General features: G+C 41.8%; 1 protein-coding gene across 1 annotated transcript in view; it reads right to left on the bottom strand.

Moving 5' to 3' along the window:
- THEMIS (thymocyte selection associated) overlaps positions 1–24,786 on the bottom strand; it is an 80,362-nt gene extending 55,576 nt beyond the window's left edge. The window contains exons 1-4 of the mRNA XM_077353617.1: positions 24,102–24,786; positions 10,039–10,200; positions 8,559–9,017; positions 1,962–3,013 (exon numbers count right to left, since the gene is read on the bottom strand). Of these exons, the coding sequence (XP_077209732.1) occupies positions 1,962–3,013; positions 8,559–9,017; positions 10,039–10,200; positions 24,102–24,192 (1,764 nt within the window). The 5' untranslated portion in view covers positions 24,193–24,786. The remainder of the gene's footprint in view (positions 1–1,961; positions 3,014–8,558; positions 9,018–10,038; positions 10,201–24,101) is intronic.
- Between the last annotated feature and the right edge of the window lie 1,033 nt (positions 24,787–25,819).

The following is a 25,819-nucleotide window of genomic DNA, read 5'->3' as shown; positions in this document are numbered from 1 at the left end:
TTCCATTCCAAAATAATGTCACTGTCAGTGAATGTGTTTGTTGTGTTAAAGCAAGCTTTAATTACTTCATTTACACTTAGGGAAAACATGGCACTCCTGCTATGGTTTTGATTTATCCTTGCTGAAAGCTTGCATGAACATGATAGAAGGTGGTCAATACAAGTTTTATTTGAATATAAAAGAGTATTTTTTTACGTAATTGTTTTGCATTCTTCACCAGTCTTTCATTCTGACAATTAACTCTGATAATTCATGCCCCATAGCAATTTGACAGATTTAGTTCTGCTGTAAGGAACTCTCTGAGTTTATCGAAGAAGAATTATATGAAACAACTTTCCTCAGACGCTGACACCATACAAAGTAAGAGGAGGGATAAGAAAGAAGAGTAAGTGAATGGTTGGGTCCTACTGATAATAACTTACATTGGGGTAAGCAAACAACATAAAAGCAAACATATTATTAAGTCTTTCTAAACACAAGGTCTTCTATTCTTAGCTATTTCTTATTTTTAAAAACTTATAGCCACAAATTTGTACTCATGATTTCATCTAATTTCATGTTATTCTCAGCATTTTATTCTTAATATAATTTTCTAGGCAGCAATATGTTTGAGTCAGAATGAATTCCAATGCTTTCATTAAAAAAAAAACACCTACATAAAATGCAAAAACTAAGACTAAAATAGTGAAGAGCATCTAAGTTCCTCCAAGCTCCCTCTTAAAAATCTGTGAGTTTCATTGTCCATTATAAATACTATTCAGTACATTCCATATTATTACCATCTAAATCTACATGAGGAAGTACCTGCATTTATACTTAAAATTATTTAACCACTAGAATTTAAGCCCGCTGTAAGAAAAATACAGTGGGCGCTAGCGGGCAGGGCAGTAAGGTGGGCCCAGGAATAGCCTGGCTGCGTCTGCGATGCGGCGAGGCTGTTCTTGGGGCCGGGAGAAGGCCTCCACCTGCCACGGCCCCCTGCAGCATAAAGGGACCCGGGGTGGGAAAGGAGCAGGGACTCCGAGTCAAAGATGCGGCATCCCTGCTCCTTTCCCGAGGGCGAGGGGAAGCCGGCTGGCGGACTTGCCGTCGGGGAAGGCTTCTTCCTCTGAACGGTGACTCCCCGACCGGCCCAGGAAAGGCCGGGCCAAGCAGCCACTGGGGAAGCATGCTTCACGCAGCTCCCCATTGGCCGCTTGACCCTGGATTGACACTCGAAGGGGTTTTTATCCCGGGTAGGCCCCACCCTTTCTCCTCCCACATTACCCTTAGCATCTTATTACTACCACTCCACAGGAGCGGTTTACAGATGTGCTAAAAATGTTCTTTTCCCTCCTGTATCTTCATACTCCATAATATGATGAGTATCAAGTGTTTCCCATATTTTTTGTTATGACTTTAAACAACTCACCATATTTCATACAAGCCTTTATGTGGGAAGGACTTAGGGAACTCAATGGCAGAACACTTGAGTTGTGTGGAGGAAGTACCTAAGTCTAGTGCCTAGCATCTCCATTTGAAAAGATCTGGAAAGTACCTTTGCTTTAGGCATTAGAGAGTCATTTTCAGTTTGAGTACACATAACAAGACGAACAAGGAAACAACTACTAAATTGGGAAACTGCCTAAAGGTAAAGGTAAAGGTATCCCCTGTGCAAGCACCGGGTCAGGTCTGACCCTTGGGGTGACGTCCTCTAGTGTTTTCATGGCAGATTCAATACAGGGTGGTTTGCCAGTGCCTTCCCCAGTCATTACCATTTACCCCCCACAAGCTGGGTACTCATTTTACCGACCTCGGAAAGATGGAAGGCTGAGTCAACCTTGAGCCGGCTGCTGGGATTGAACTCCCAGCCTCATGGGCAGACAGCTTCAGACAGCATTTCTGCTGCCTTACCACTCTGCGCCACAAGAGGCTCTTGGGAAACTGCCTATGGGTGATCAAAGACACAAAGGTCTTCCTACCTTTACAGGTTTTGGTGCATCCAAAGATTTTTGAGCAGGCGAAGCAGTAAAAGACTTCTTTGGTTCTTTTATCATAGGGGCTTTAGGAGGTCTTGGTGGTGGTTTTTTTGTTAGCTTCTCATATCTTCTCATCATGCAGTACTGTTCTTCTGTAATCTCTTCCACAATATTATTCACTGGAAAACGCAGAACATCCTCAGCATCTTTGCTGAGCAATTGGGCAGTCATATTGACACGATGCACAGGAACATCCCAAATTTCTGTGGAGTTATTGAAGTTGCTAATTAACAAATAAGTATCTCTGATCTCTTCTTCAAGCTGCAGTGTTTGGATACCAGCCAAAATGTCCTCTTGGACAGAAGGATCTCTTATTGAAACTTTGACATTGCATGGCATGCAGAAATCTTTGCAAATCTCTAAAAGTTCATACTCTTTCTTATCATGGACAATTTCAACAAAACCACCTTCCATGCACATTGGAAGAAATACTTTCTTGTCTATTTTATTTCCCAGCAGAATTTGTTCACAGGTCAGAGCATTCTCCACTTCCTTCCTTTTCTGATCAATTTCATGTGTCTGGCACTGTGGGATTAAAAACTGGTCCCCAATAGAAACTGAACACTGTTCTTCACAAGGAGACTCAAAAGCTTTGGTAGCTATAACATGAAGCTTCTCCTTCCCACTCCTTGCTATTTCTAGGTCATAGGCAGTTAGAAATTCCCGGGGTTTTCTTTTGAACTTGCCTTTGTAGCTAGTAGGAATTAAAAAGTGTCGTTCTTTGAAACCACTCTTTATTTCAGAGGCTAAGATTCTTATTGCCTGATGCTTTTTGTAAATGACTATTTCTCTGCCGGGACACAATAAATTATATGGTTGCTTGTTTCCACTAGGCCCTTCAATTACTGCAACACAAATAGGAAAATCATTGCTTGTCCTTTCTAATATATCTTCCATTGACAGTGGCTGAAGAAAACTCTTAACATTGTAACAATCTGTTACATCCTTGACTTCAACGTCTAAATCAGAAAGGAAGTGAACAACTTCTTTTTGAACTGAAAAGGAGAAAAAAAAAGGTCAGTTGACGATAATGCAGAAGTCTGTGATAAGCTTATAGCGGAATTTTGTTTTTAAATACAAACCTTTTCTACATTATTGGCCACCAAGTTGAGAACTGCTCAAACTATTCCCCATTGGAAAAACTATTACTGTTAAAATGCAATAGAATCAGAGTCCAGTGGCACCTTTAAGACCAACAAAGATTTATTCTGGGCATGAGCTTTCGAGTGCAAGCAGGTCAGACTATGATCTTCTTACATGACAGGGAAGAAGATCATAGTCTGACGAAGGGTGCTTGCAGTCGAAAGCTCATGCCCAGAATAAATCTTTGTTGGTCTTAAAGGTGCCACTGGACTCTGATTCTGTTGTGCTACTTCAGACCAACATGGCTACCCATTTGAATCTGTTAAAATGCAAGGCTTTCTCATATATTTGAATAAGGTATTAAATATGTTCGAGTTTACTATCACTTAGCCAGAGCTATTATGATAAATAACAATATTTAATGTGCTGCATGTTCCATTTTGTGGTGTGAGTGTGTGTGTGTGTGTGGGGGGGGGGTAATATGCTAACAAATAGCAGCCTATCCTTTGGCAACAGTAATTACCAAAGGAAAAGCAACTCTCCTAAGTATTTTTATAGATTATGTATACTATGTACATCAAAATGCATTAATTTTTAAGGGGATACATCATTAGCATGATTGTGGAGACATCTATAAATTAAATTATAAATCAATACATAAGATTTAACACTACTATGGACAAACTTACAATACAAAATTCTCAAGAACTGAAACCATTGTTTAAAGAGACACAGGCCTTGAGCTACATGGGTACATCTGTGGAAAAGCCCACTTCAGAAATATGCTGTGTCCAAGGCTGCTAGCTCTGGGTTCAGAAATTCCTATAGATTTGGGGGGGGGGGGATGGAACCAGGGAAGGGCACAATATGGGGGCAGGAGGGCCTTCAGTGGAATATAATACCACTCTCCAAAGCAGCATCTTCTCCAGGGGAAAATAACTTTATTGTAATTCTAGGACAACTGCAAGTCCCACTTGAGTGTGACAACTTCAAACACAGAAAGTCCATCTATCATTATAATTCAACCAAAGAAAAAGATCTGCTTTAAATAATAAAGTTAAAGATGATAATTCCTTTTGATGTCTTTTATTCAATACTAGCTTCAAAGCCTGTTCCTAAGAATGGGCACTGAAAGGGTCCCCTCTCCTGGCCCCTGGCCAGGAAGCTTAAGGTGGCTTTGGGGTGCAGTTCACAGCCAGATCAAGTGGGGCAGGCAGGGGCTGGGCAGCACATTAGCAGGGCTGAGACAGAGCTCCTTAGCAGGCAGTCAGCAGGCTGGGAGGCCCTTGTCAGCAGGCCCAGCCTAGCAGGCCCTCGTTAGCAGGCCCCTCCACTACGACCCTTTGCCTAGGGCCCTCTCCACTTACCTGCTGCTGGCTCCAGGCACTGAGGCGTCTGAGAGCAAAGAGGCTAGAGTCCAGGGTCGGAGAATGGGCGCTGCAGGGGCAGGGCCAATCAGTACAAAGCTGGCTGTACCCTGATTGGCCCTATTCCAACTTGGACAGCCGGACACGTCCCACCCCCTAGGCTATTTCAGAAATATATAGAGGAACAACAATGGATAAGGATTGGAGAAGTCAGAACAGGTTCTGGATAAATAATATCCTGTTTTCAATATTTTCTATTTGTTCAATGACCATACCTCAATGTATACTTCAGTTGTATTCAATATCTCTGCTCAATTAGTACATGGGAGATCTTTTGAAAAGTAACTCTCTGGTAGGTCCCCCTGAGAGAGCTGAGAAAACTGGGCCAAGGTCACCTCTACATCCTAGAACTGACCATATCAGACTGGGCAGAGTTATTCAAGCTTCTCCATACACATATGTATACACACAAGCATGCACGTGCATACACACACACACACACCATCAGTCAGAGATTTCAGTAATGGGAGATGGGAAGGAGAGCTGGCAGGAAGGAAGGTTTTGGGGGAAAGTTCAATCAAGACTGTTTTGCAGCTCAGATTTATTTTTTTAATCATCATTTTTTAGCCCCATGGGATGTAGCAAGTTGGCTCTAGGCATTGATCAGTAGGGTCTAGGCATTGGCTCTAGGCATTGATCTAGGCATTGGCTCTAGGCATTGATCAGTTCTACCCCTTGGGTAGAACCTGCTGCATGTGTTCTGCATTTGATCCATGGTACAGGGGAAAATGCCAGCCAGCCCCTTCTCCTTCCTCCTCCCAGGTTCAGTCATGTGGCTGTCTGCTCATTCCCCACCCCCCTCACTGCTGGGATTGTCTTGAAAAGAGATTACAATGAAAACAGTCTGCAAGTTTAAGTGGATGTATGACTTTTTTTCTTTAAGGATTAGAGACAAATAAATATGCTCTAAAAAAGAAAGGGCTAGGTTGGATGATGGGTTTCTCTGACTATCTCTGTACTGCTATCCTTTGAAAACTTAGGGATAAAGTTTCCAGGCTTGTTGTCAAGCCAAAGGGTGAGGGGAGGCTTCCCTCCTCCTCCTTTTATCTGTGCAAAGCTGCAGGGAAACAGAACAGAAATGGGAAACACAATGGACTCTTTTCCCCTCTATGCAAAATAAAGCAAGGGAGCTGGGGTGGGTAGGAGCAGGATAGAACATGGGCTCCCCTCCGTGCGCAAAACACACTTCTCTTGGGAAAACCACAGTCGTAGAAACTGCAGTCAGTCGTTTCGATTTTTTGCCTGCAGTTGGTAGGGAGTGGTGCAGAGTTGTCCCTCCTGGCCTATGGGTTATGGCCAGCCCTTACCAGCAACTGTTTGTATTCTGGGGCGCAGACAGGCAGACCAGCATCATTCCTGTGAGTCTGGAAAGTGCAGGAAGATCTAAATAAATATTTACAGCCTGAAAATGTAAATAGAGAACAAGTAAATGTCTGGAGACACATGGTAACTGAATGACTTATGGGCCTGGCAAATAACCTTGGCCTGGCAAATAAAAAAAACGGTATAAAAACCTTACTAAGGTCAAGACTGCTGTGCACAGAGAGTCTTCCTCTTAGGGTTGCCAGCTTCCCTGTGAGGCTCGCTACCCCACCTCCCTCATGGGGAGTCTGCTATGGTGAGAGAAAGGGAAGACGATTGGAAAGTGCTTTGAGACACATGAGGTCTGCTGGGTCACTGTGGCCCATTCCCAGTTCCCTCAGATCTCTCACAACCCCACATGCCTCACAGGTTGACTATTGTGGAGAGACGAATGGAAAAGGTGTTTGTAAACTGCTTTGAGACTCCTTTGGGTAGTAAGCAATAGGGTACAAAAATCTATTCTTCTAAGGAGCAACCATGAAAGAAACGTGGGCACATAACATTTATCAACAGTGAAAAAATGGAAAAGAAGGAACAGGGTGGACACCTGTGTACTGTGACTACCCCATGTGTATTGGGGCAGAGGGGCATTTCAGTGAATGTGTCCTAATTCACACATGAAAGGAAATGACGCAGAACTGGGAGGAATTGGTTGCCATGTAATCTTCCCCTACGAAGAGTCTCCAGTCTGATTTTCCCTTCACATATCTGAAGACATGGCACTGGAAAGCTCATGTGTAACCACTATGCCACAATTCCCAAAGGTCAGTCCTCTCCCACACTCAACGAACATTCCACACCACAGGTTTTTGACACCCATATCTCCACACCCATGGCCTCATTTGCCACCATACCACCACAACCTCCCACACAACACACACATTCAACCCCATGCCCTTACAGACTGGACAACTCCTCCCCTTCCTCTTCCCACTGCCAAGCTCTAGCGCCCATTGTATTCTTGGATACAACGGGCTTTGCCCCTAGTCCATAACATATGAATCACCGTAACAATAATACTAGTAACTGATAGTTGTAATGCTATAAATGTAATTTATATATAATATAAATTTAAATATAAATATTTAAAGACACTCATGGAAAGTCAGGAAGTGAAGAAGGTCTGTGCAGGGGGTGTTAGGATTGGGAGACAGACAGATACACATACATACATACACAGACAGGGCTACTTTTGGGGCCATCAGGAGAGGCACAGGGAGTGGAGTTAAAGAGCTGGCAAGCATTCCTACAAATCAGAAGAGATACTGGCCAGCTCCTTGGCCCCTGTGCTGCCTGTGCGGGGTGCGGAGAGGCTTCTTCCTGCACCTTGCAGTGATGGGGAATTAAAGAGCTAGCAAGCGTTTCTCCCCAGTGGGAGAGGCTGTTGCCAGCTCCTTCATCCCTTTGCCAGCTTCTCATTGCACCCTGCAGGGGCAGGGAGAGTGAAACCACAGAGCCAGCAAGTGTGCCAAAGGTTCCAAAGGTTTCTGGCAGACACGGCTCAATCTGGAGGCTTTCAAAAATTCAACACATTGTCAGAAGTACCAGTAACTCTTTATGTATGTAGCTATAGATGCTTGCTCTTATTATGTGCTCACAAAGAATTACTTCCCCTTTGGTTACAGACAAGGAGAGGACCTTCCATTAACTGCTTCATTTAAAACATGACAGTTAACATTTAATTATAGAGCCTCATAACTGATCTGTGACTTGGCCCTCTTCATGTCATCAGGATTTATGGCGCATGCAGATTCTATCCAGATCTTTAACTCAGCACTCAGAAGTGAGGTGCATGGACTGCACTAACAAATGTTTCTCCCCTATTTTCTATGCCGAATAATATCAGCCCAAGTGTACATAGTACAGCACCTGGGTCTGGTAGGGCTGTCAGACTCCAGTTTGGCAAGGACCTGCTTATCTCTTAGAATTATACCTGATCTCCAGGTTAGTTCCCCTGGAGAAAATGGCTGCTTTGGAGGACGGACTCTATGGCATTATATCTTTCTGAGGTCTTCCCTCGCCCCAGGTTCCACACCATGCTGAGACATCATAGTGAGGGGCAATATTTAAAACAAATGAATAAATAAATAAACCTCCAGGAATTTCCCAATCCAGAGTTCATACAACCTTGTCAAATAGGCTCTGGTAGGTGCCTGGATGAGAGACCTTCATGAATTCCTCTTTATGCTAACTTGAGTTCCATGATGAAAGAAAGTCAGTATATAAATGTAATCAAATAAATACAAACATCAGTAAAATGAAAATACACAGAGCATTTAGCAGCAACGTATTCTTTGTGAGAAATAGGCCTTCATTCTCTAAATTGCCTCAAGCTATGTAGAAGGTGAAACATAAATAGTCACAGTAACAGTCAATTGTACATGAAAGTATTCCCAACTCGGCATCCGCTATTGTTCATTTATATCCCAGCTTATTCTCCATTGGAGGCTCGGATCTGCTTACAGTGGTCTCCTTTCCTCCATTTTATCCTCACTACCCTGTCATACATTCTCAGCCTTACCTATATCACTTTGGAAAGAAAGATGAGGTAAGAATGAAGTCAAATAAATAAATACATAAATAATTAGGGACAACAAAAACGTCATTTGCAGCATCATGCTTTTTTGGTTTTGAGTGGATTCCTAATTAGACACTGAAATTTACTTACATTTCATCACTGCTTGTACTTCATATATTGGTGATAGAACAACACAGCCATCAAAATCCACAGGGAACTTATCGGTATGGTTCTGAAGATCACTAATATGAGTAAACATAACATGTCTGCATCTGCTCTTTGGGATTTTCCATTCAGCAACCTCCTTTAGGGAATAAACCTGGTTATCTTCTGATTCATAGAAGTCACCTTCTTGTGAGACTGGAAGAAGGAAGTCATGTACCTGGCCATTCTTCTCGACTCTGCAAGTGACAGTCGCTGTCCCATTGTTGTCTTCTACAGAGCTGAATATAATCTTCTCACCCTTATTGATGCTCAGATTTCCTGCTTCTAGATCCCCAGAACAGTAGAAGCTAGGATACTGTTGCTGCGTTGGTCCAATCCAAACTTTTCTCACAATTTCTTCAATATTAACATAGGGAGTTCTATCCACCACTAACCTGCAAAATCCTTCAAGATAAATAATTGATTCAGGAAAGATAATTTCTAATTAACATCGAAAGGCAAACAGACTAAATTCATATGTTTCTAATTTGATTTCCTTTGTCATCAAGCTCAGTTATAAGCTTGGGCCTGGTAACAAATTCAAAGAAAACACACACACACACCTATACATATATCAGTAACTTATAGAGTTATAAGCAGTGGGTGACATGAAAGACCTAAGCCCTTACCCAGTCTTTCTCAACCTGTTTACCATTGAGAAACCTCAGGCTTCAAGAAACTCCAGAAGTGGCACAATCAGCAGAATATAGTTGAGAAGCATAGCTGTGTACATGCCCACCCAGGGCCCCTCCCCTCCTCTAGGCCTATCATTGGCCATTTTGGGAGGGGGAAGCAGGTCAACATGACCACATATGGTCATATCACCCAATAAATGTTTAACAATTTTTAAAAATATATAAAAAACATTAATTAACACCCACTCATTTGGAAACCCAGAACCATCAAGAAACCCCTGCCCTAGACTCTGGATAGCTGCTGCCAATTTGAGTAGACAGAAGTGAACTTGATGGGCTGATTGTGTGACAGAACTCTTTCTGAAGAGAGAGGAACCAATGCAGTGGCAGAGAATTTTTAATCCTTTCCTCCACCTCCATGAGATCTAAAGGAGAGCCCACAGGGGAAGGGTAAAAAAGGAGATTTTGTGTGTGTGTATAAATATTTTAAAAATAAAATCCAGTGTTCTTTTTAATTGGAAGGAAACCAAACTCAGTAGCTCTGCATTTAGAATTGATTGAGGAAATATTGCATGCAATATTTTGAGAATAGATTTGTGCACCTTTGGGTGCTCAAATAACAATATTCCAGACAATTCACTCATATCTGCTCATATCACACATAAGAATGTGTTACGTTGTCAAATAAACACTCCAAATAATCTCAACAGAAGTATCTGGGTTGGGTGGGGAGTAGTTCTTCTAAAATTACTTCTAAAGTAGTATATAAGCAGAAAATGTCCACACAGTACCTGGAAAATTTAGTGGTAGCTCAACCATAGTAGGAGTACACAGGCTGTCATCTTCACATTCAGAGTTACTTGCCAATAGTTTTTTAACTTTTAAGTCTACCACTTTAATCACATCTCCTGTTGATAAACAGCTTTCATGGCCAGACGTCTCATAAATTGTGCCTAAAGGAGAAAAGTATAGAGAAAGATGTTTTGCAGATTCTAAGTGGTAGTTTTCATGTATTGTACTGTGGTTGACTGTCAAAGTGACTAAGGCTCTTGGAGTGGCAAGCTGTTCAAACAGAATTTTGTTGAGTCAGTTAAGAAATGACATTTAGGGACTCACACTCTTAAGCACAGAGTGTGGGCTGGGAAGGAGGCTAAGACAGTGAGTGGATCAAGGATCAAGGATCAAGGATGATCTTCATTCAAGCCAACAAAGGAAAATAGCTTCTAGTAAAGAGAAGTGATTCCTGTCCAGCTAAGAAGAGAAATAGTTTTAAAGACCTTGTGGAATAGCAGAAACACTTATTGGTTGGCAACAAATCACCTGGTGTTTGTGTGAATACAACATTATCTCCGTTCTATTATCGGTTCACCTCATACATCCTATATCTGATTCCGTTTCACCTTTTCTCCTTCAAGTTAAATAAAACATTTTATTTTGAATTTCCAAAAACTTCCTGTGTTTCATGTGCCATTTCAAAAGCAGAATTTAAGAAGGTGATTTTGACTCTTCTCTCAGCAACTGGGTGGGACAGCCATAGGCTAGCGATCCCCAACCTGTGGGCGAAGGACCACATGTGGTCCTTCGACTAATTGGAGGTGGGCCCTGAAGGACGCCTTCTCCCCCCCCCCGGCCCTTTACTTCACCCCCCCCCCAGCCCTTTACAACATACTTCGGGTGTCATTGTCTCCCATCATTCCCAGATGGGACAATCTCGTTGCAAAGAAACAAGCTCAGGGTTCCCATTGATTTGTCATTGTCATGAGTTAAAATTTCCATGAAAATAAAATGTTCCTTATGTTCATTGTTGTGGTGTGTCTGTATCTTATTTTGAAGGGATGTTTAAACATTACCATAGCGATCAGAGAGTGTTAGGGCAGTGGTTGAGAGTAGAGGAGTAAACTACTCCCCCCCCCCAACCGGGCCTCAGTAAAAGGCGTTGAGTGGTCCCCGGTGATAAAAAGGTTGCCATAGGCAACCAAATAATAAGAGAATAGGTTATGGGACTGCTCAGCAAGATGGATGGAAAAGAGCAGGATCATTAGACATTAATTATTCTTAATAGAGCTAATTTCTTCTTTTCTTCTAAGAACTCATTTACTCCAAAGGCTTGGATTGCTACTTGGTTTGCTTACTTCGTCTCAATGCAGAAACAGCATTTTGAACAGATATTAAGGCACTGAAATAAGCATATCTCTAGTAGCAAGTAAAAAATTCAAATAGTTTATCACTGGCTGGCAACAAGCTAGACTTTCTAACTTCAAAAGAAGACATTTCCAGACTAAAGTCTGACAGAATCACTTCAGTTTTCAACTTGATTCACCCTGGTGTGCTGTGCCTGAAGTTTTGTGGAATAGATATCTGTGTAATGTGTAGTTCACAATGCCCTTTTGTGAGAACCAACCTTATCGCTTGAAATTATTTTGCCAGTTTGGAAGACAAAACAACTTTTGCACTTATAAGACCTCCTCGGCTTATATGCAGGTAATTGATTAACAGCCTGCCCCCAGCTAGCCAAACGCAGCATTGCATTTGCAACCTAAGCTCTTTGCGAGTGAGCTAGTTGCTTCCAGTTAACCTTTGCCTTCTGCAAAGATCTTAAAAACTAAGCTCTTTGCAAGTGAGCTAATTGCTGCCAGCTAACCATTGCCTTCTGCAAATATCTTGAAAGCTGAGCTTACTCATTGCATTGCATTTGCAACCTGAGCTCTTTGCAAGTGAGCTAGTTGCTTCTAGTTAACCTTTGAGTTCTGCAAAGATCTTAAAAATTAAGCTTACTCTGGCAATTTGTAGGCCATCAATGGTTTGACTGAGGGATTCTGATATTTTTCCTCTTCTTTTCATAATCACTTCTTCCAAACAATTCTTTTGGTTACTGTGGGTGGGGTGGGGTGGATTTTGGGGGTGCTTTGGGATTTACTGTATCTTCTAGTGTTTCTTTCTTCTTTTATCTGAGGGGCAACATTGTTTACCTTTTCTTCTTGGAGTTGTGTTTCTTTTAAAAGTTGATTTTTACAGTTCTTTCTTTTAGTTTTCAGTTTTACAGTTCTTTATTTCAGTGTTTTGTTCTGGGGGGCACTGTAGCCCCCAGTTTGGCAGCTGTTGTGCTTGTTGTAGTGTGTTGCCAACTTTGGGTACTATTGTTCTGCTCTGGTTTACTGGCTTGGGGGGCACTGTCTGGTTCTCCTGCCAGAACTGTTATCACAGAGCTGTCAGTGCTCTCTCAGGGTGTCTGGCATCAAGAGAGGAAGGGACGGCAATTGTAACCCGCTTTGAGACTCCTTTGGTTAGTGAAAAGCGGGGTACAAAAACCAGCAGCTATTCATCCTCTTGATTTTTTTGTATTTGTTGGGGGGGGGAGGCTGGATGAGAAAGCCTGTGATGATTGAGCATGGCTTAAGTGCTTAGGCCACTCTGTAAATTTACCAGTAGCCTGCTGCATTTCCCACCCTCAGCTTATATGTGAGTCAATGTTTGCCCAGATTTTGTGGTAAAATTAAGCGCCTCGGCTTATATGCAAGTATATACAGTACTTAATTTAAAAGTAATTAATAATAAATACTCAAAATTAAGTCTTGATTTTAGAAAACAATATTTGTTGAGTTTTGATTGCGTGATTATTGACCTTTGCAGTAGAAGGATATATACAATACAGGCAACATAATTTTACCAAGAAGCATTTGCTTCAAGCCATGCTCTTGTTTGGCATATAAATCTTTTTTTTTATATGTTAATTCCATGCAAAAAGTTTATAATCCAGTTCTGCCAACAAGGTACATGAGGCACCTTCCCCATCTTCATTTATGCAGATGCACTCAGTATTTCCTCAATGAAAGACAGAGTGCCCGTAGTGCATGTTAGAATCAGGCACACCTTGTTGGGAAAGGTGGTTATGCACTGAAAGTCCACATATATTACATAATACATGTTTATAAAAAGGCATTACTCTTTGCTGTTAGGCAAATTTTCTCTACAAAGAAAGCATGAAATCCATCGAAGACATAAATACAATTAAGAAGAAGGACAGATTCTTCCTTTCAGCAAATGGAAGAAACATGAGTATTTAGTACATCAAACAATATCCCTGAAGGCTAGAATTAAAGAACTAGATGCCTTTGAAACCATCTTTTTGAGACTGGGACTTTGTTCAATAAAACTACATTTATAACTCTTTTTAATCTCTTTCCTGGTTTTACAAATTCACATTAGCCGTGTCTGTGATCACATCAAAGTAACATTTGATTAAGTATTTTTATTTATTTATTGGATTTCTAGTCCATTCTTTCCCAAAGTCTTAAAGAGAACCATGTAAATTATAGATACAGCATAAGCATGAGGGGAAACAATTGATGCTTCTCATCCAGTCAGGGTAGATGGCATGAACTGGGAGAGGCACAGGGGGAATGCAACCCTATTAATTTTCCTGGACCTTCTGATACCATTGATTGTGATATTGTGAAGGCCCATCTCTGTCTCGGTTGAAATCTCCTAGGTTGGCTGGGAGGCACTGGCTGGACTCAGCCTTGTGCTGTCCTTGGAATTGGCAGAGTTCCCAGCTGTGCTGTTATCAGTCCTGGCTAGTGGCCAACAGCACAGTGAAGGAATGTTACACAGAATCATGGTGGTCTTTTACCAGTTACAGGATTGAAGGCAGGTCGGTATATGGTCTGAAAATCAAGAGGGAGATGGCAAGGCAGCATAGTCATTAGGAAGTCCAAGGGTTGAGGCAGGCAGAAATCACTCAAGGTCATTGAACAATTAGGACCAGGCCAGAATTCAGACAGGGCAAGAATCTAGGTACACAGGCATGGCCTAGGCAGCAGGCTCACTCATTGTACTCAGATGTAGCACACAGGGCCTGGCCAGAGCATGAGGACAGCACCTGCAAGGACTCACACAGTGAGTGTCAACCTTTCAGTCCTTATCCTGCAAAAACTTAGGTGAGTTCTCTAGCCCTTCGAAGTAACAAGCAGCTGACCAGGCACTTCTTCGTCTATTTATTTATATGTTATTTATTTATATTTAAATTTATTAAACACCACTCCCGGCCACTCTGCCTCAAGGCAGTAAAATCCATAAAACAAGAGTTAAATAAAATACAATATTAGCAGCATAATTTTATCTATTCCCTCCTAACCCACCCAGTTTACACTGCCCGCTGGCCTCCGGAGAGGCCACCTGTCTAGATGGACAGGCATCTGGAGGGCCTCTAAAGGAGTTACCCAGGTCTTCCTCAGCCCAGCCTCAACCAAATGCTTGGTGGAAGAGTTCCATCTTGCAGGCCCTGCAGAATTGTGAATTGTGATAACTCCGTCAGGGACCTCAGCTCTTCTGGGAGCTCATTTTACCAGGTTGGAGCCAGGACCTAGAAAGTCCTGGCCCTGGTCGAGGCCTTCCTGGGGCCAGAAACCACCAGCAGATTCAAACCCACAGAGCAAAGTGCCCTGAGATGTAGATCCTGTTTCTCCCTCTGTCACCATTACTCGAGAAATTTGCCACTCTCCTTGGCTCCCTCCTGTTCAAGGTTTCTTGGCTGGTGTTCAGCTGAGGTACATCTTCCTCCTCCTCTGCTTCATCACCAGCCTCCATGGGCAGACTCCTGACAGATAACCCTCTGGATCAAATTTTGGGACTGGGACTGGGAAACACTGATTTGTGGTGGTTCTGGTCCTACCTTGAGGGTGGGTTTCAGAGTGTAGCATGGGGGACTGTTGCTCTGTCCCTTGGCCTTTGGCCTCAGGGTTTCCTAAGGTGCCATCTTGTCCCCTAAGCTTGTTTACATCTATGTCAATTTGTTGGAAGAGGTTATCCGCAGATGTAGGCTGAGCTGCCACCAAGATGCAGATGATCTCTTGCTACAAGGAAATCTCTGGGAGGCAGTGAAAACTTTAAACAGGGAATTGGGGGCAGTTTTGGAATGTATGAGGGCTAATAAACTGAAATTTAATCCCAACAAAATGGAAGCACCATGATTGGGGGAAAGATCTGACCCAAAAAATGGGGTATCCTCAGTTCTGGATGGAATTGTGTTCGTCTAAAGGAACAGGTCTGTAACTTGGAGGTGTTCCTGGATCCAGGCATTCTGCTGAATAAGCAGGTGGCAGCAGTGGCCAGGGGTTCCTTTCTCCAATTTTAGCTGGTGAGCCAGCTACAGCCCTTCCCAAGTAGGAAAGATCTTGCCACCGTGGTGCATGCATTGGTAATATATAGATTAGATTACTGCATTACACTCTGTGGGGCTATCACTGAAGACTGACTGGAGGCTACAGTTGGCATAGAATACTGTGGTCAAGTGTTACTGTAATGGGTCATAGAGACAATATTGCTGCAGTCTTGTTCCACCTACACTGGCTTCCAGTTTGCTTCCAGACTCAATTCAAAGAGCTGGTATTAATCTTTAAAGCCCTGTATGGCTTGGGACCAATATACCTTAAGGATTACCTTCTTCCATACAAACCTACATGCTCACTCCAGTCATTATCAGATTCCCTTCTTCAGCTACACCTCCATCTGATAGAAGACAGGTGGTGACCCAAGAGAGAGCCTTTACTGCTATGGCAACAAGATCCTGGCACTCCATCCCCAAGAAGATTCATCTGTCTCCCTCTATCAGTGTCTTTTGCCAGCAGCTGAAGACCTTTTTTTCCTTCTAGCATACCCCCTATAATGGCATTTTTCCTCCTTCTAATGCTCTGTATTTTTGTGTTTGTTGCCTGTGGACCTTTATTGGACGGAAAGGGGGCATTACAAGGTTTTAAATAAATAAATATAATTGGATTATGACAGAATGATTGTGATCACTATTTTATAAAAACAGATGTCAGATGGTTTAATGCTGCGTTTAACTTGAAGAGAGCCTTCTTTTAAAAATAGGAGCAAGGGGGAAAGAACCCAGAAATTCTACAGCTGTACAAAAACTTGAATTATCAATCAATGTATGGGTTCAAACCAGCTAAATATAGGCTCACTTAAGCACATTGAAGTAATTATGTTTAAGAATGCCACTGCTCAGGATAGTAGCTAAGGGTTCTACTAGAATCATGTTCTGTTCTGCGTGATAAATCAAGCAATTTCATTAATTCCAGCCTCATAAAAATTCAATGGTGAGACAGCGTTTCATGTTCAAGAGGGTTTTCCCCTCTAAATGGTGTAGTACCACTTGCTAACATGCACTGCTATACTATTTGAGGAGTAAGAGCTCAGGGGGCTTTTGACTTTGCCAGTGTGGATTGATATTGCCTGTGAAAGCCTTGCCAATGCTAACGAGGCTTCCATTGGTGTAAACCGAATTGCTGCCTGCACCAGTAGCTCTATCTCACTAGTGGTCCCCTAACAACAGTGCTCTGGGGTTTCTTTGTATATTTCCTACACACAAGCAGGTGGGAGGAGTATTGCTTAGAACTCCTTAGAACTCCCCCAGCAGACCTTTTTTTTAAAAAAGTAAACAAATATCAAAGAAACTCATGCTAGTGTGGTGCAGTGGATAAGAGTGGTAGTCTCTAATCTGGAGAACCAGGTTTGATACCCTATTCCTCCTCCACATGTAACCTACTGGGTGACTTCAGACCAGTCACAGTTCTCTCAGAGCTCTCTTAACCCCACTTACCTCAAAGGGACCTTTTATGCACCAGGAATTTGCCCCGTCTTACTGCTCATCCAGTAGCAGGGTAAATTCCTGGTTCTGCTCGATATTGACACTGGGCCAGGGCTGTCCCAGGCATGGCCCGACTCCCAAGTGGAGCACAAATCTTGGGCAGATGAGGTGCTCCGGGCTAAATGCTCCCCCATGTGGGAGCAGGAAGAGACAGGGCAACCTGCCTTAGCTCAACTAGCAGGCTGCAGACTGGAGCAACAACATATGTGTAGTAAATGTCAGAGTATATGTTGTGGGGAGAAGAAGGGTAGGCAATCATAAATCACTTTGAGACTCCTTTGGGTAGTAAAAAGCAGGGTACAAAATAATTCTTTTTCTTCTAAACAAAAATACACTCTGGGCTTTATGAACCCCAGAGGTCGATAGTCCCTTTACTATGTTGCCCTCCCTTTTTCTGTCTTCTATATTTTAAGCATCTGGTCTTCCAAGGAGCTTCAGATAGCCTATTTGGTGCTCCTTGCTCCATTTGATCTTGAAAACAACTCTAAAAGGAAGGTTAGCCTGAGCAAGATTAAATTTGGCTCTCCTTCAGAATTTATAAAAACAATTTGCAATATGAATCCTGCTGTTTCTTCAGGCATGGATATATTCCTTATGCCCCAAGGAAATTTGTCTCCTTATCTCTAATTCAGTTGATGTTGGAAACAATTCATATCAGCTACAGAAGAGGAATACCTGACTCAATGGGTAAAACTTCTGAACAAATCAGGATTCAACTGTCCATGGCACTTTGATTTGGATTCCTGTTCTGTGTGTGTACCAGACAGAACTCTATTTCTGAAGATACTCGTACACACCAACATTCCCACAGGCTTTTGAAGCCTGATACAGGATACCAAAGTTTCACAAATGCCTACCATATATGGATGTATCATTCAACATACAAATATAAAACTTTACAAGTCAAGAACTTTAATCCATTTCTATGCTAGGTAAATCCTTTAACAATTACTCCAGTTTCTCGTGATTGATTCCTACCCGAATAAGCTGATGACACTGCCCCCCACCCTCTAATTTATCTGGCAACTGAGCTTTGATGAAAACAGTATAATCTTACAGGGAAAAGGATCTTAATATATAACATTTGTGGGCCTTACTTTCCAGAGTCACCATTAAGTGTTTAAATGAGTCCTCTTCTTCCCAATGCCATCCAATTCATTCATTCATTCATTCATTCATTCATTCATTTGGATTTTTATATTGCCCTTCTTTCCCCTTTATCAAGAAGGGTGGCCTTATTGTGGATCTGAAGCAGATGGCCTGCAATAATTTTATGCATTAGTTAATAGGTGGTTAGAAAGAATACAACCAGGCTTTGAAATTTACTGTGATGTTAAGTTGGTTTGTCACCTAAGTCTACATGCTTCACCTGCATTCAATTTTATTTAAATATATGTATGTATGTTTCTAATTGCTCAGCAACTCCCAGGGTCCTCTGCCACTGAGGCCAGGCCTGGAACCTCTCCAAGTGTTCTCTGCCATGTTTGTCAGGCCCAGGACAGCTCCAAGAGTGTACCACTGTAGAAACCCAGCTTGGAACCTCTCCTGAATACTGCTGCCCTCTGGCCAGGCAAGGAGCTGCTCCTATACCGACCACTGCTACTGGGCAAAGAGCCAGTCCCAGCATCTGCCACCACCACAGTTGGACCCAGAATGGTTCCCTGTAGTGGCCTCCACTAGTTGTACTAGTAAGTGATTTTTCTGCACTTGTGCAGAGAATGCTACTTTATTTTTTGAGGGATTTAATCTCAATTAATTTGCTGAAAAATCTGTTTAGCATATATATGGCCCCAAGCTATGGATTTGGGTATCTGGAGAAGGGAGTCACATGTCACTAATATTTGTTTATTTAAGTTTGTCTACTGCCCCACCCTACAAACAGGCTCAGTCCATTCCACCACATAAAATAAACATAAATAAAACATCAGTAAAACCGTCATAAAGCCATAACAGTACTAATACTTACTTTCCACCCCTCCCCCTATCAATCTTTATCCACTGTTAGGTTGTTCAGTCACTGGTAGTCCCCTGGAATGGGGGCAAGAGCATGGTTTTGAAATAAAAGGAGGATAGAGGAAGGGAAAGAGAAAAAGGGAAAGATGAGACCCAACAGGATTCTATGTTACCATGGTTTCAACCATAGGCCTGGTGGAAGAGCGCCATTTTGCAGCCCCTGTGGGACTTTGATAGTTCTGTCAGGGCCCAGATCTCAACTGACAGCTCATTCCACCAGTCTGGGGCCAGGGTTGAAAGGGTACTGGCTCTGGTTGAGACCCAGTGAGCCTCTGTAAAGGCAGGAATCACCAGCATGTTAATATTTGCTGAGCTTAATGCTCTTTGGGGAACATAATGAGACAATTCCTCAAATTGCTGAAATAGTACATAGATAACATCAGATCTTTTCAAATAAACCTGTATAAGCATGGGTAGTACAATCAGAGCACCAATTGAATGTGCTCATTTCATCTGCTTGTATTTAAATACATTTTCTGTGTTGCTGAACATAAAATTGTACTGCATGCTTTGTTCAAAATAACCACGAAACCACAGTGAAATAAATGAAAGGCCTCAAAAAAGATAACAGGGCTGACCTCTTTCAGGGAATATTTTCTCATGATCTCTAGTAAGAGCCCTACAGGAAGCCCATATTTTCTTAAGCTAGAAACACCACTAAGCTAATCAGATCTACTCAGAATCCTATTTAGAACTATTCATGGGGTTTATTCCTGGGAAAATGTCCTTAGGATTGCACTGAAAATGCAGCAAAATAATATAAAGAGTTGAAGAGCCATGGAGAAATTTTCACCACCACCAAATGACTTGGCCTTGCTAGTTTACTGCTTCTTTCAGCATGTATGCATTGCAAAGAGAGACAGGAGCTCCTGCGTGGCACCCTTGTTTTCTATGCAAGCACTCTGGCATCAAATCCTTCCGAAAAGCATCAAAAAGATGTCTGCTTTAGGTGGGCTAACCACCAAAGACATGTAGCTCCACAACCCGCCTGAAGTTCTCAACTTTATGCCAAAGTCAGGACCAGACGCTGTTCACTTGTCCAGGAGTGCAACAAAACCTGCTTGCTTCTGTCACAGATTTGGCCAGCCATGGTTTAGATGTTATGGAAGAGCCAAGTTTTGATCTCTAAGCCATGCAGTCAGCAAGCAGCAGAATGCATGCAGAGTTACTCCAGCCTAAGCATTTTGTAACCATAGGATTTGCCCTTGTATACTAGGGCTACTAGGTCTCCCAGTCAGGCAAGGGAACTACTGTCTAGCAGCACCAGTCCCTGACTCCACTCAGTAGAGCAGAAGGGTTTTTGTTGGCCTTATGATGCTGACATAATGATGTCACTTCTGGATTTAAACCGGAAATGATGCCCCCAGCCCCTAAAGCTCCCCCCAGATGCAAGTGCTGGTAAATCAATTATATTCAGCCATTTCACACCTTGGGTTTAAAACTATTGGGAAACTCTTCTCCCCATTTCCCCACACAGTAATGGTTTATTCATGGCTCTCTCAGGGGTTGCTGGGCTTTTCCCAGTCTTTCCTAAACCCCGCTTAGCTGCAAATTTAGTACCAGACAGAGATAGTAGTAAAGCTTAGAGGGCAGCTACGTGAGCAGGAAAGTTTGGATTTTCCTGATCCTGCTTACATGGCAGCTATTCTCTGTGCTCCTGTCCCAGTCCCTGCAGGGACCATTTTCTCTCACTGTCCTAGGGGGGCATCTTTAAAAACTGGTGACTGAATATCATTATAATGATGCAGCATTGTAACAACTTGTGTAACAGGTTCTATGACTTCTCAATTTTCATTTTCTGTAAAGTAACTCTTTAGCATCATTAACTAATCTTTTCTTCGTTTTTGCAGCTGCAATGCAGACTGTTTCAGAGTTTGTGCGAGCTCCTTTTCTGCAGTTTGAGCAAACTGTAGTGGCTACAGAGTTCATTGCACAACTCCTCCCAGCAGCTAGGTCGGCCACGGTTTGCTTATCTCCCATGTCCAGGAGAAAAAGCCAAGTGCCCTGGCCTAACTGAGAATAGTGACAGTCATTCAATGCCACATGAACATTTGATCCTGAATTTAGCACTCAGAGAAGAATCATAAATCACCAAAGGGTGCCACTGATGTTGATTAAGAGGCTGACATTCATGGAAGTGACAAAAGTTCCTAATTACCATCCCTCCTCTGTCCACACTAGAAATAAGATCTCTTTCCTCCCCCAGTAGATCAACACATCCAAACAGCTGCTGCTTTTGTGCAGGAGATAGGTCTACTTTCCAAAGCCAAGGGTTCCCCATTTTACTCATGCTAAGAACCCCAATCCTGATCTCATGCAGCAAGCAAAGAAAAGCATATACCTGGACTCCCTGTACTTTGGCTAAAAGACCAAAACTATCTTGCATATCAAGAGTGCTTGAAGTAAGATCTCTTAACTAAATCCGGCAAGCTCAAAGAAAGACACGTTTTAGAAAAAGGAGTGGAAATCCAATGGTTGGAATATAACCAACTTCTATCCAGGTTCAAAGCAGAATTTCAGCATCCATTAAATCTACAGGCTCCAATACCAGAATTTGAAATGGTACTAATTCAAGAAAAACCACACTTTCAAGGACAACTATATAAACTTTTATTGAAATACGAAACTGAGATGGAACAGGTCAAATCATATATGATTAAATGGATACAAAATTTTGAGATCCATATGACCTTAGAACAATGGGAATATATATGGACTAGAATTCCAAAGCTTACCAACAGTCAAATTCTTAGAGAAAACTGGTATAAAATGTTTTATAGGTGGTATGTAACACCAAAAGTGATTGCTGCAATTGCAAAAAGTTGTGATAACAAATGTTGGAAATGTGTAGATAAAGTTGGTTCTTTCTATCACATGTGGTGGAAATGTGAAAAAATGTATAAGTACTGGGCTAAGGTTCATACAATAATGCAGAATATGTGGGACCTGAATTTTCCTATGAAGCCTGAAGATATATACTATTAAGTCTACCACCGCAGTGCCTCCCAACACACACAAGAAGTCTATTCTTTTATGTGATGACGGCAGCAAGACTAGTGCTGGCTAGAAAATGGAAAATGCAGGAGCTACCATCAATAGAAGACTGGTTGAACAAATTGGTGGATCTCACTAAGATAGCTATATATTAACTGTTAATGGAAAATCAGAAGAAGCCTTTCAAGAACAATGGGGTCCTTACTTGAACTATTTAAGAAAATAAAACATACGGAGAAAGGAGGGGGTTCTAATATGCTTAGACTCTAAATAATTGCTTCACAAATGTTTATTATATGTATCTATTCTGTTTCTATCTTTTCTGGAAAAATAAAAATTTATGCCAATAAAGAGCGCTTGAAGTTCAGCATTTAAGAGAATGGGGTTGGAAACCAAAGTGTGAGTTGAAAAACCCTGAATCCAAAGCCTCAGCTCATCCATGAACTGCAAACAGGAGTTAATCAAGCAAGTTGCTATCTCTCACCTGATTCCCCTCTGACTGGAATGTGGAAATAATACATATGAACAAACATATATGAAGCAGTTGAGAAACTTCATTTATACTTCATCCCTCTTACTGAGCTCCAAGGCAGAAAGTGCTGTCACTTTACAACTGACTCAGAGTGGCCCCTGAGGGTTTTCAAGGTAAGAGATGTTCAGAGGTGGCGTTCCATTGTGTGCCTTTGCATAGCAACCCTGGACTTACTTGGTGGTTTCTCACAGAAGTACTAACCAAGGCCAACCCTGATTAGTCTCTAAGTTCTAATGAGATCAGGCTAGCCTGGGCCATTCAGGTCAGAGCACTGAACAACAGAAATTACTTTGTGTGTGTGTAGCTATATCCTGTCATTCTCAGCTACAATGCTGAAGTTAATGAAAGTGTAGCTTTATTTGATCAATTTCTGTAGCAGTGGCATGGCAATGAAATACTCTGTTGGATAAAATTTGCTGCTTAACAATTAAGATGAAACCTATGTCCATTTGTCATGATTACTACAACCCCTTCCTTCCCATAATCTCTAAATTTTACCAATTGCACTGGATGTATTCATAGTCTGGTGCAGTGGTTAGGAGTGCGGACTTCTAATCTGGCATGCCAGGTTCAATTCTGCGCTCCCCCACATGCAGCCATCTGGGTGACCTTGGGCTTCCCACAGCACTGATAAAACTGTTCTGACCGAGCAGTGATATCAGGGCTCTGAGAGCCTCACCCACCTCACAGGGTGTCTGTTGTGGGGAGAGGAAAGGGAAGGCGACTGTAAGCCACTTTGAGCCTCCTTCGGGTAGAGAAAAGCGGCATATAAGAACCAACTCTTCTTCTAAAGCTGTTTCCAGCCTCTTACAGTTTGGAAACGTCAGAGCAGCAAAAGAAAAAACAAAAGATTCAAGTCATCAAAGTGCTACAGAATGTTCACTCAAGGCACCCATTTCTATGGATAATCCATTTCCAAAGTACATTTATTTATTTTACATTTTCCTTCCTACCCCTTCACCATCGGGATTCTTAGCAGCAAGAGTAGACTATGGAACCCCAACAAAACCTCAAATGTTCATAATAATTTATTTTAGGATTTTTACACATTTTACATATCTATTAAAGCTAAAATTGTTGAAATCATATGAATGAAGTATTGAATTTTCATCACTCAGCTGTGATGTTAGTCTCCTGCTGGAGTTCCTATTTGAAAGTCATAATCCAATTATCAAAGTCCAGCAGACAGATTTTGAAATAGTATCAGATTGCATGTCCAATTAAGCCCCAGAGCTGTTTCAGAAATATGTATTCAGTTCTCTGAGTATGTGCATACCTTTCTTTGTCCTGATTTCTCAATCCTGCGGGGATGAATTTGCAGAACCCTGCTCCTGTGTGCACCATTCATTAGATTATAGACACAATGGAATTTTAAGATTTAATATTGAACATTGATGGAATATTTGAGTATGAAAGTTGCATATCCCTCCTACAAGTCACTCCCCTAAAGAAGTCCCTTCTTCATTCCAAACAGCAAATACATGTTGTTGTTTTTTCTTGCTCACTGTCATCTTCTATGAAGAGACTTAGCTGGTGTTGATATGCTGCTATTTTCAACACATACAGCTCTCCATCACAAATCTTCATCCCACACAAAAATCTGAAGCTCCCGTCCTTCTCCATACATTGAGATTATTCCTTTAAATATAACCCCCAAAACTCACCTTCATCATAAAAACCAGACTGGATCTGCAAAATCCTAGGAAGCGCTTTTGGATCCAAGGAATGGATGAAATTCTTTAAAGTAGAGGCCATGGTCTGAGAAGCAGCAGGGAGATAGAATGTTTAAACAAAATTACTTTGTACAATATTCACTATTACCTCCTGCACTTTAAAAAGCCTGGGAAATGTGAAAGAACCTTCCAATAAAAAAGAGGCACACACAGGCAGCCACTTCCACTGTCTTAAGTTTCTGTTGGTGGAAGCTGAGGTAGAAGTCAGGCATATGGCTTTAAGAAAGCTATGCTGAACACCTGGGTCTGTATGGCTTTGTAGTTGTGTCAGTTTGAGCTACAGGAAATCCAACACATTTTATTTTGTACCAATACTCAGAGGGTTGAGGAGGAAGAGGAACGATAAGGGACTTTGTTAACTAGAGTGTGGTTTGAAGCTGCACCAATACTATGCAGAAAGGTCTTGTCTTAAGCTTTCAAGAGTTTGAGAGCACAGCTGCTCTTATTCTTTTTAGGAAACTACAGGGGTCTTCGAAAAGATACAATTAAACTAGCTCAGTTTTTATAGCTGGTGTTTTGCAGAATACGGGGCTGGGGAGAAGATGGTACAAATACTATCTGAAACCTTTCACTAGACTGAAGTAGTAGGGAGGAATATTTGTTTAGAGACATTTATTTATTTATTGCATTTGTATACCACCCTCCCCTGAGGCTCAGGGCATAAAGAACGATACACGGAACTCGGTTTTGTGTCAAGTAAAATACAGCACTAGTAATAATAATAACAACAGAATAAAAATGTAACAGAACAACAATCAAACAAGTCCATGGTTCAGTTCAGGTATATGGATAGTCCTTTAATGGTCTTAGTCTGATCTCATCAGATGTTGGAAGCTAAGCAGGGTTGGACCTGGACAGTGTTTGGATGGGAGACCTCCATGACACAGAGGCAGGCAATGGAAACCACCTCTGAACATCTCTTGCCTTGAAAACCCTACAGGGTTGCCATGTCAATTGTGGATTGAGGGCATTTTCTACCACCACCTTTCAAGGATCAAAAGTGACTTATTAACAGTAGCCTGATGGAGAAATGACTATTGATGCCTGGTGTAACAATCTGACTGACAGGATTTGGTAGAGGAGGGATGAGACTGAGATTTATAAGACTTGACAATTACACATGTCTAACCTGCCTTTCTTCCCACAATACTAGTAGTTGGAAGCCAGGTAAAATACATTACAATAAGTACTTCTCACAAGTACAGAATTAATTTGTGAAGAGATTGTCAGTTAGATGGCTGTAAAAGGACATGACTCTGTGTTCTAATGCAGCGTACCTCAAGATACCAGTTTCTTGAGCTAATAACTGGAGGAGGCTTTTGTCCCTGCCCCCTGGAAGGCATATTAGATCATTTGTCTTGTCCAGCAGGGTTAATTATTTTAGCAGTGACATCTTCTAGTCCTTGGTCACATTAACTACTTCATAGAGCTTTGTATACAAACCTCAGTTTACTTCCATTCTGCCAGACTGTGGGAGTTCTATATTGCTGACTTCCAAGCCTCTTGGTCCTTATCCACCTTTAGTTCATTTGGGAATGGAATCCCAGTTTTCTGAGACAAAACCAGGTTTAAAAATGGACTAAATAAAAGCAATAAATTCATTGATGTACATTACTGATGGCATGTATAGAACAAGCTGAATTGTGTTC

This window comes from Paroedura picta, chromosome 1 (assembly GCF_049243985.1).
Source record: "Paroedura picta isolate Pp20150507F chromosome 1, Ppicta_v3.0, whole genome shotgun sequence".
Classification (NCBI taxonomy): domain Eukaryota; kingdom Metazoa; phylum Chordata; class Lepidosauria; order Squamata; family Gekkonidae; genus Paroedura; species Paroedura picta.
The sequence above is the reverse complement of the archived record's forward strand: the minus strand, read 5'-3'. Positions and strand labels throughout refer to the sequence as shown.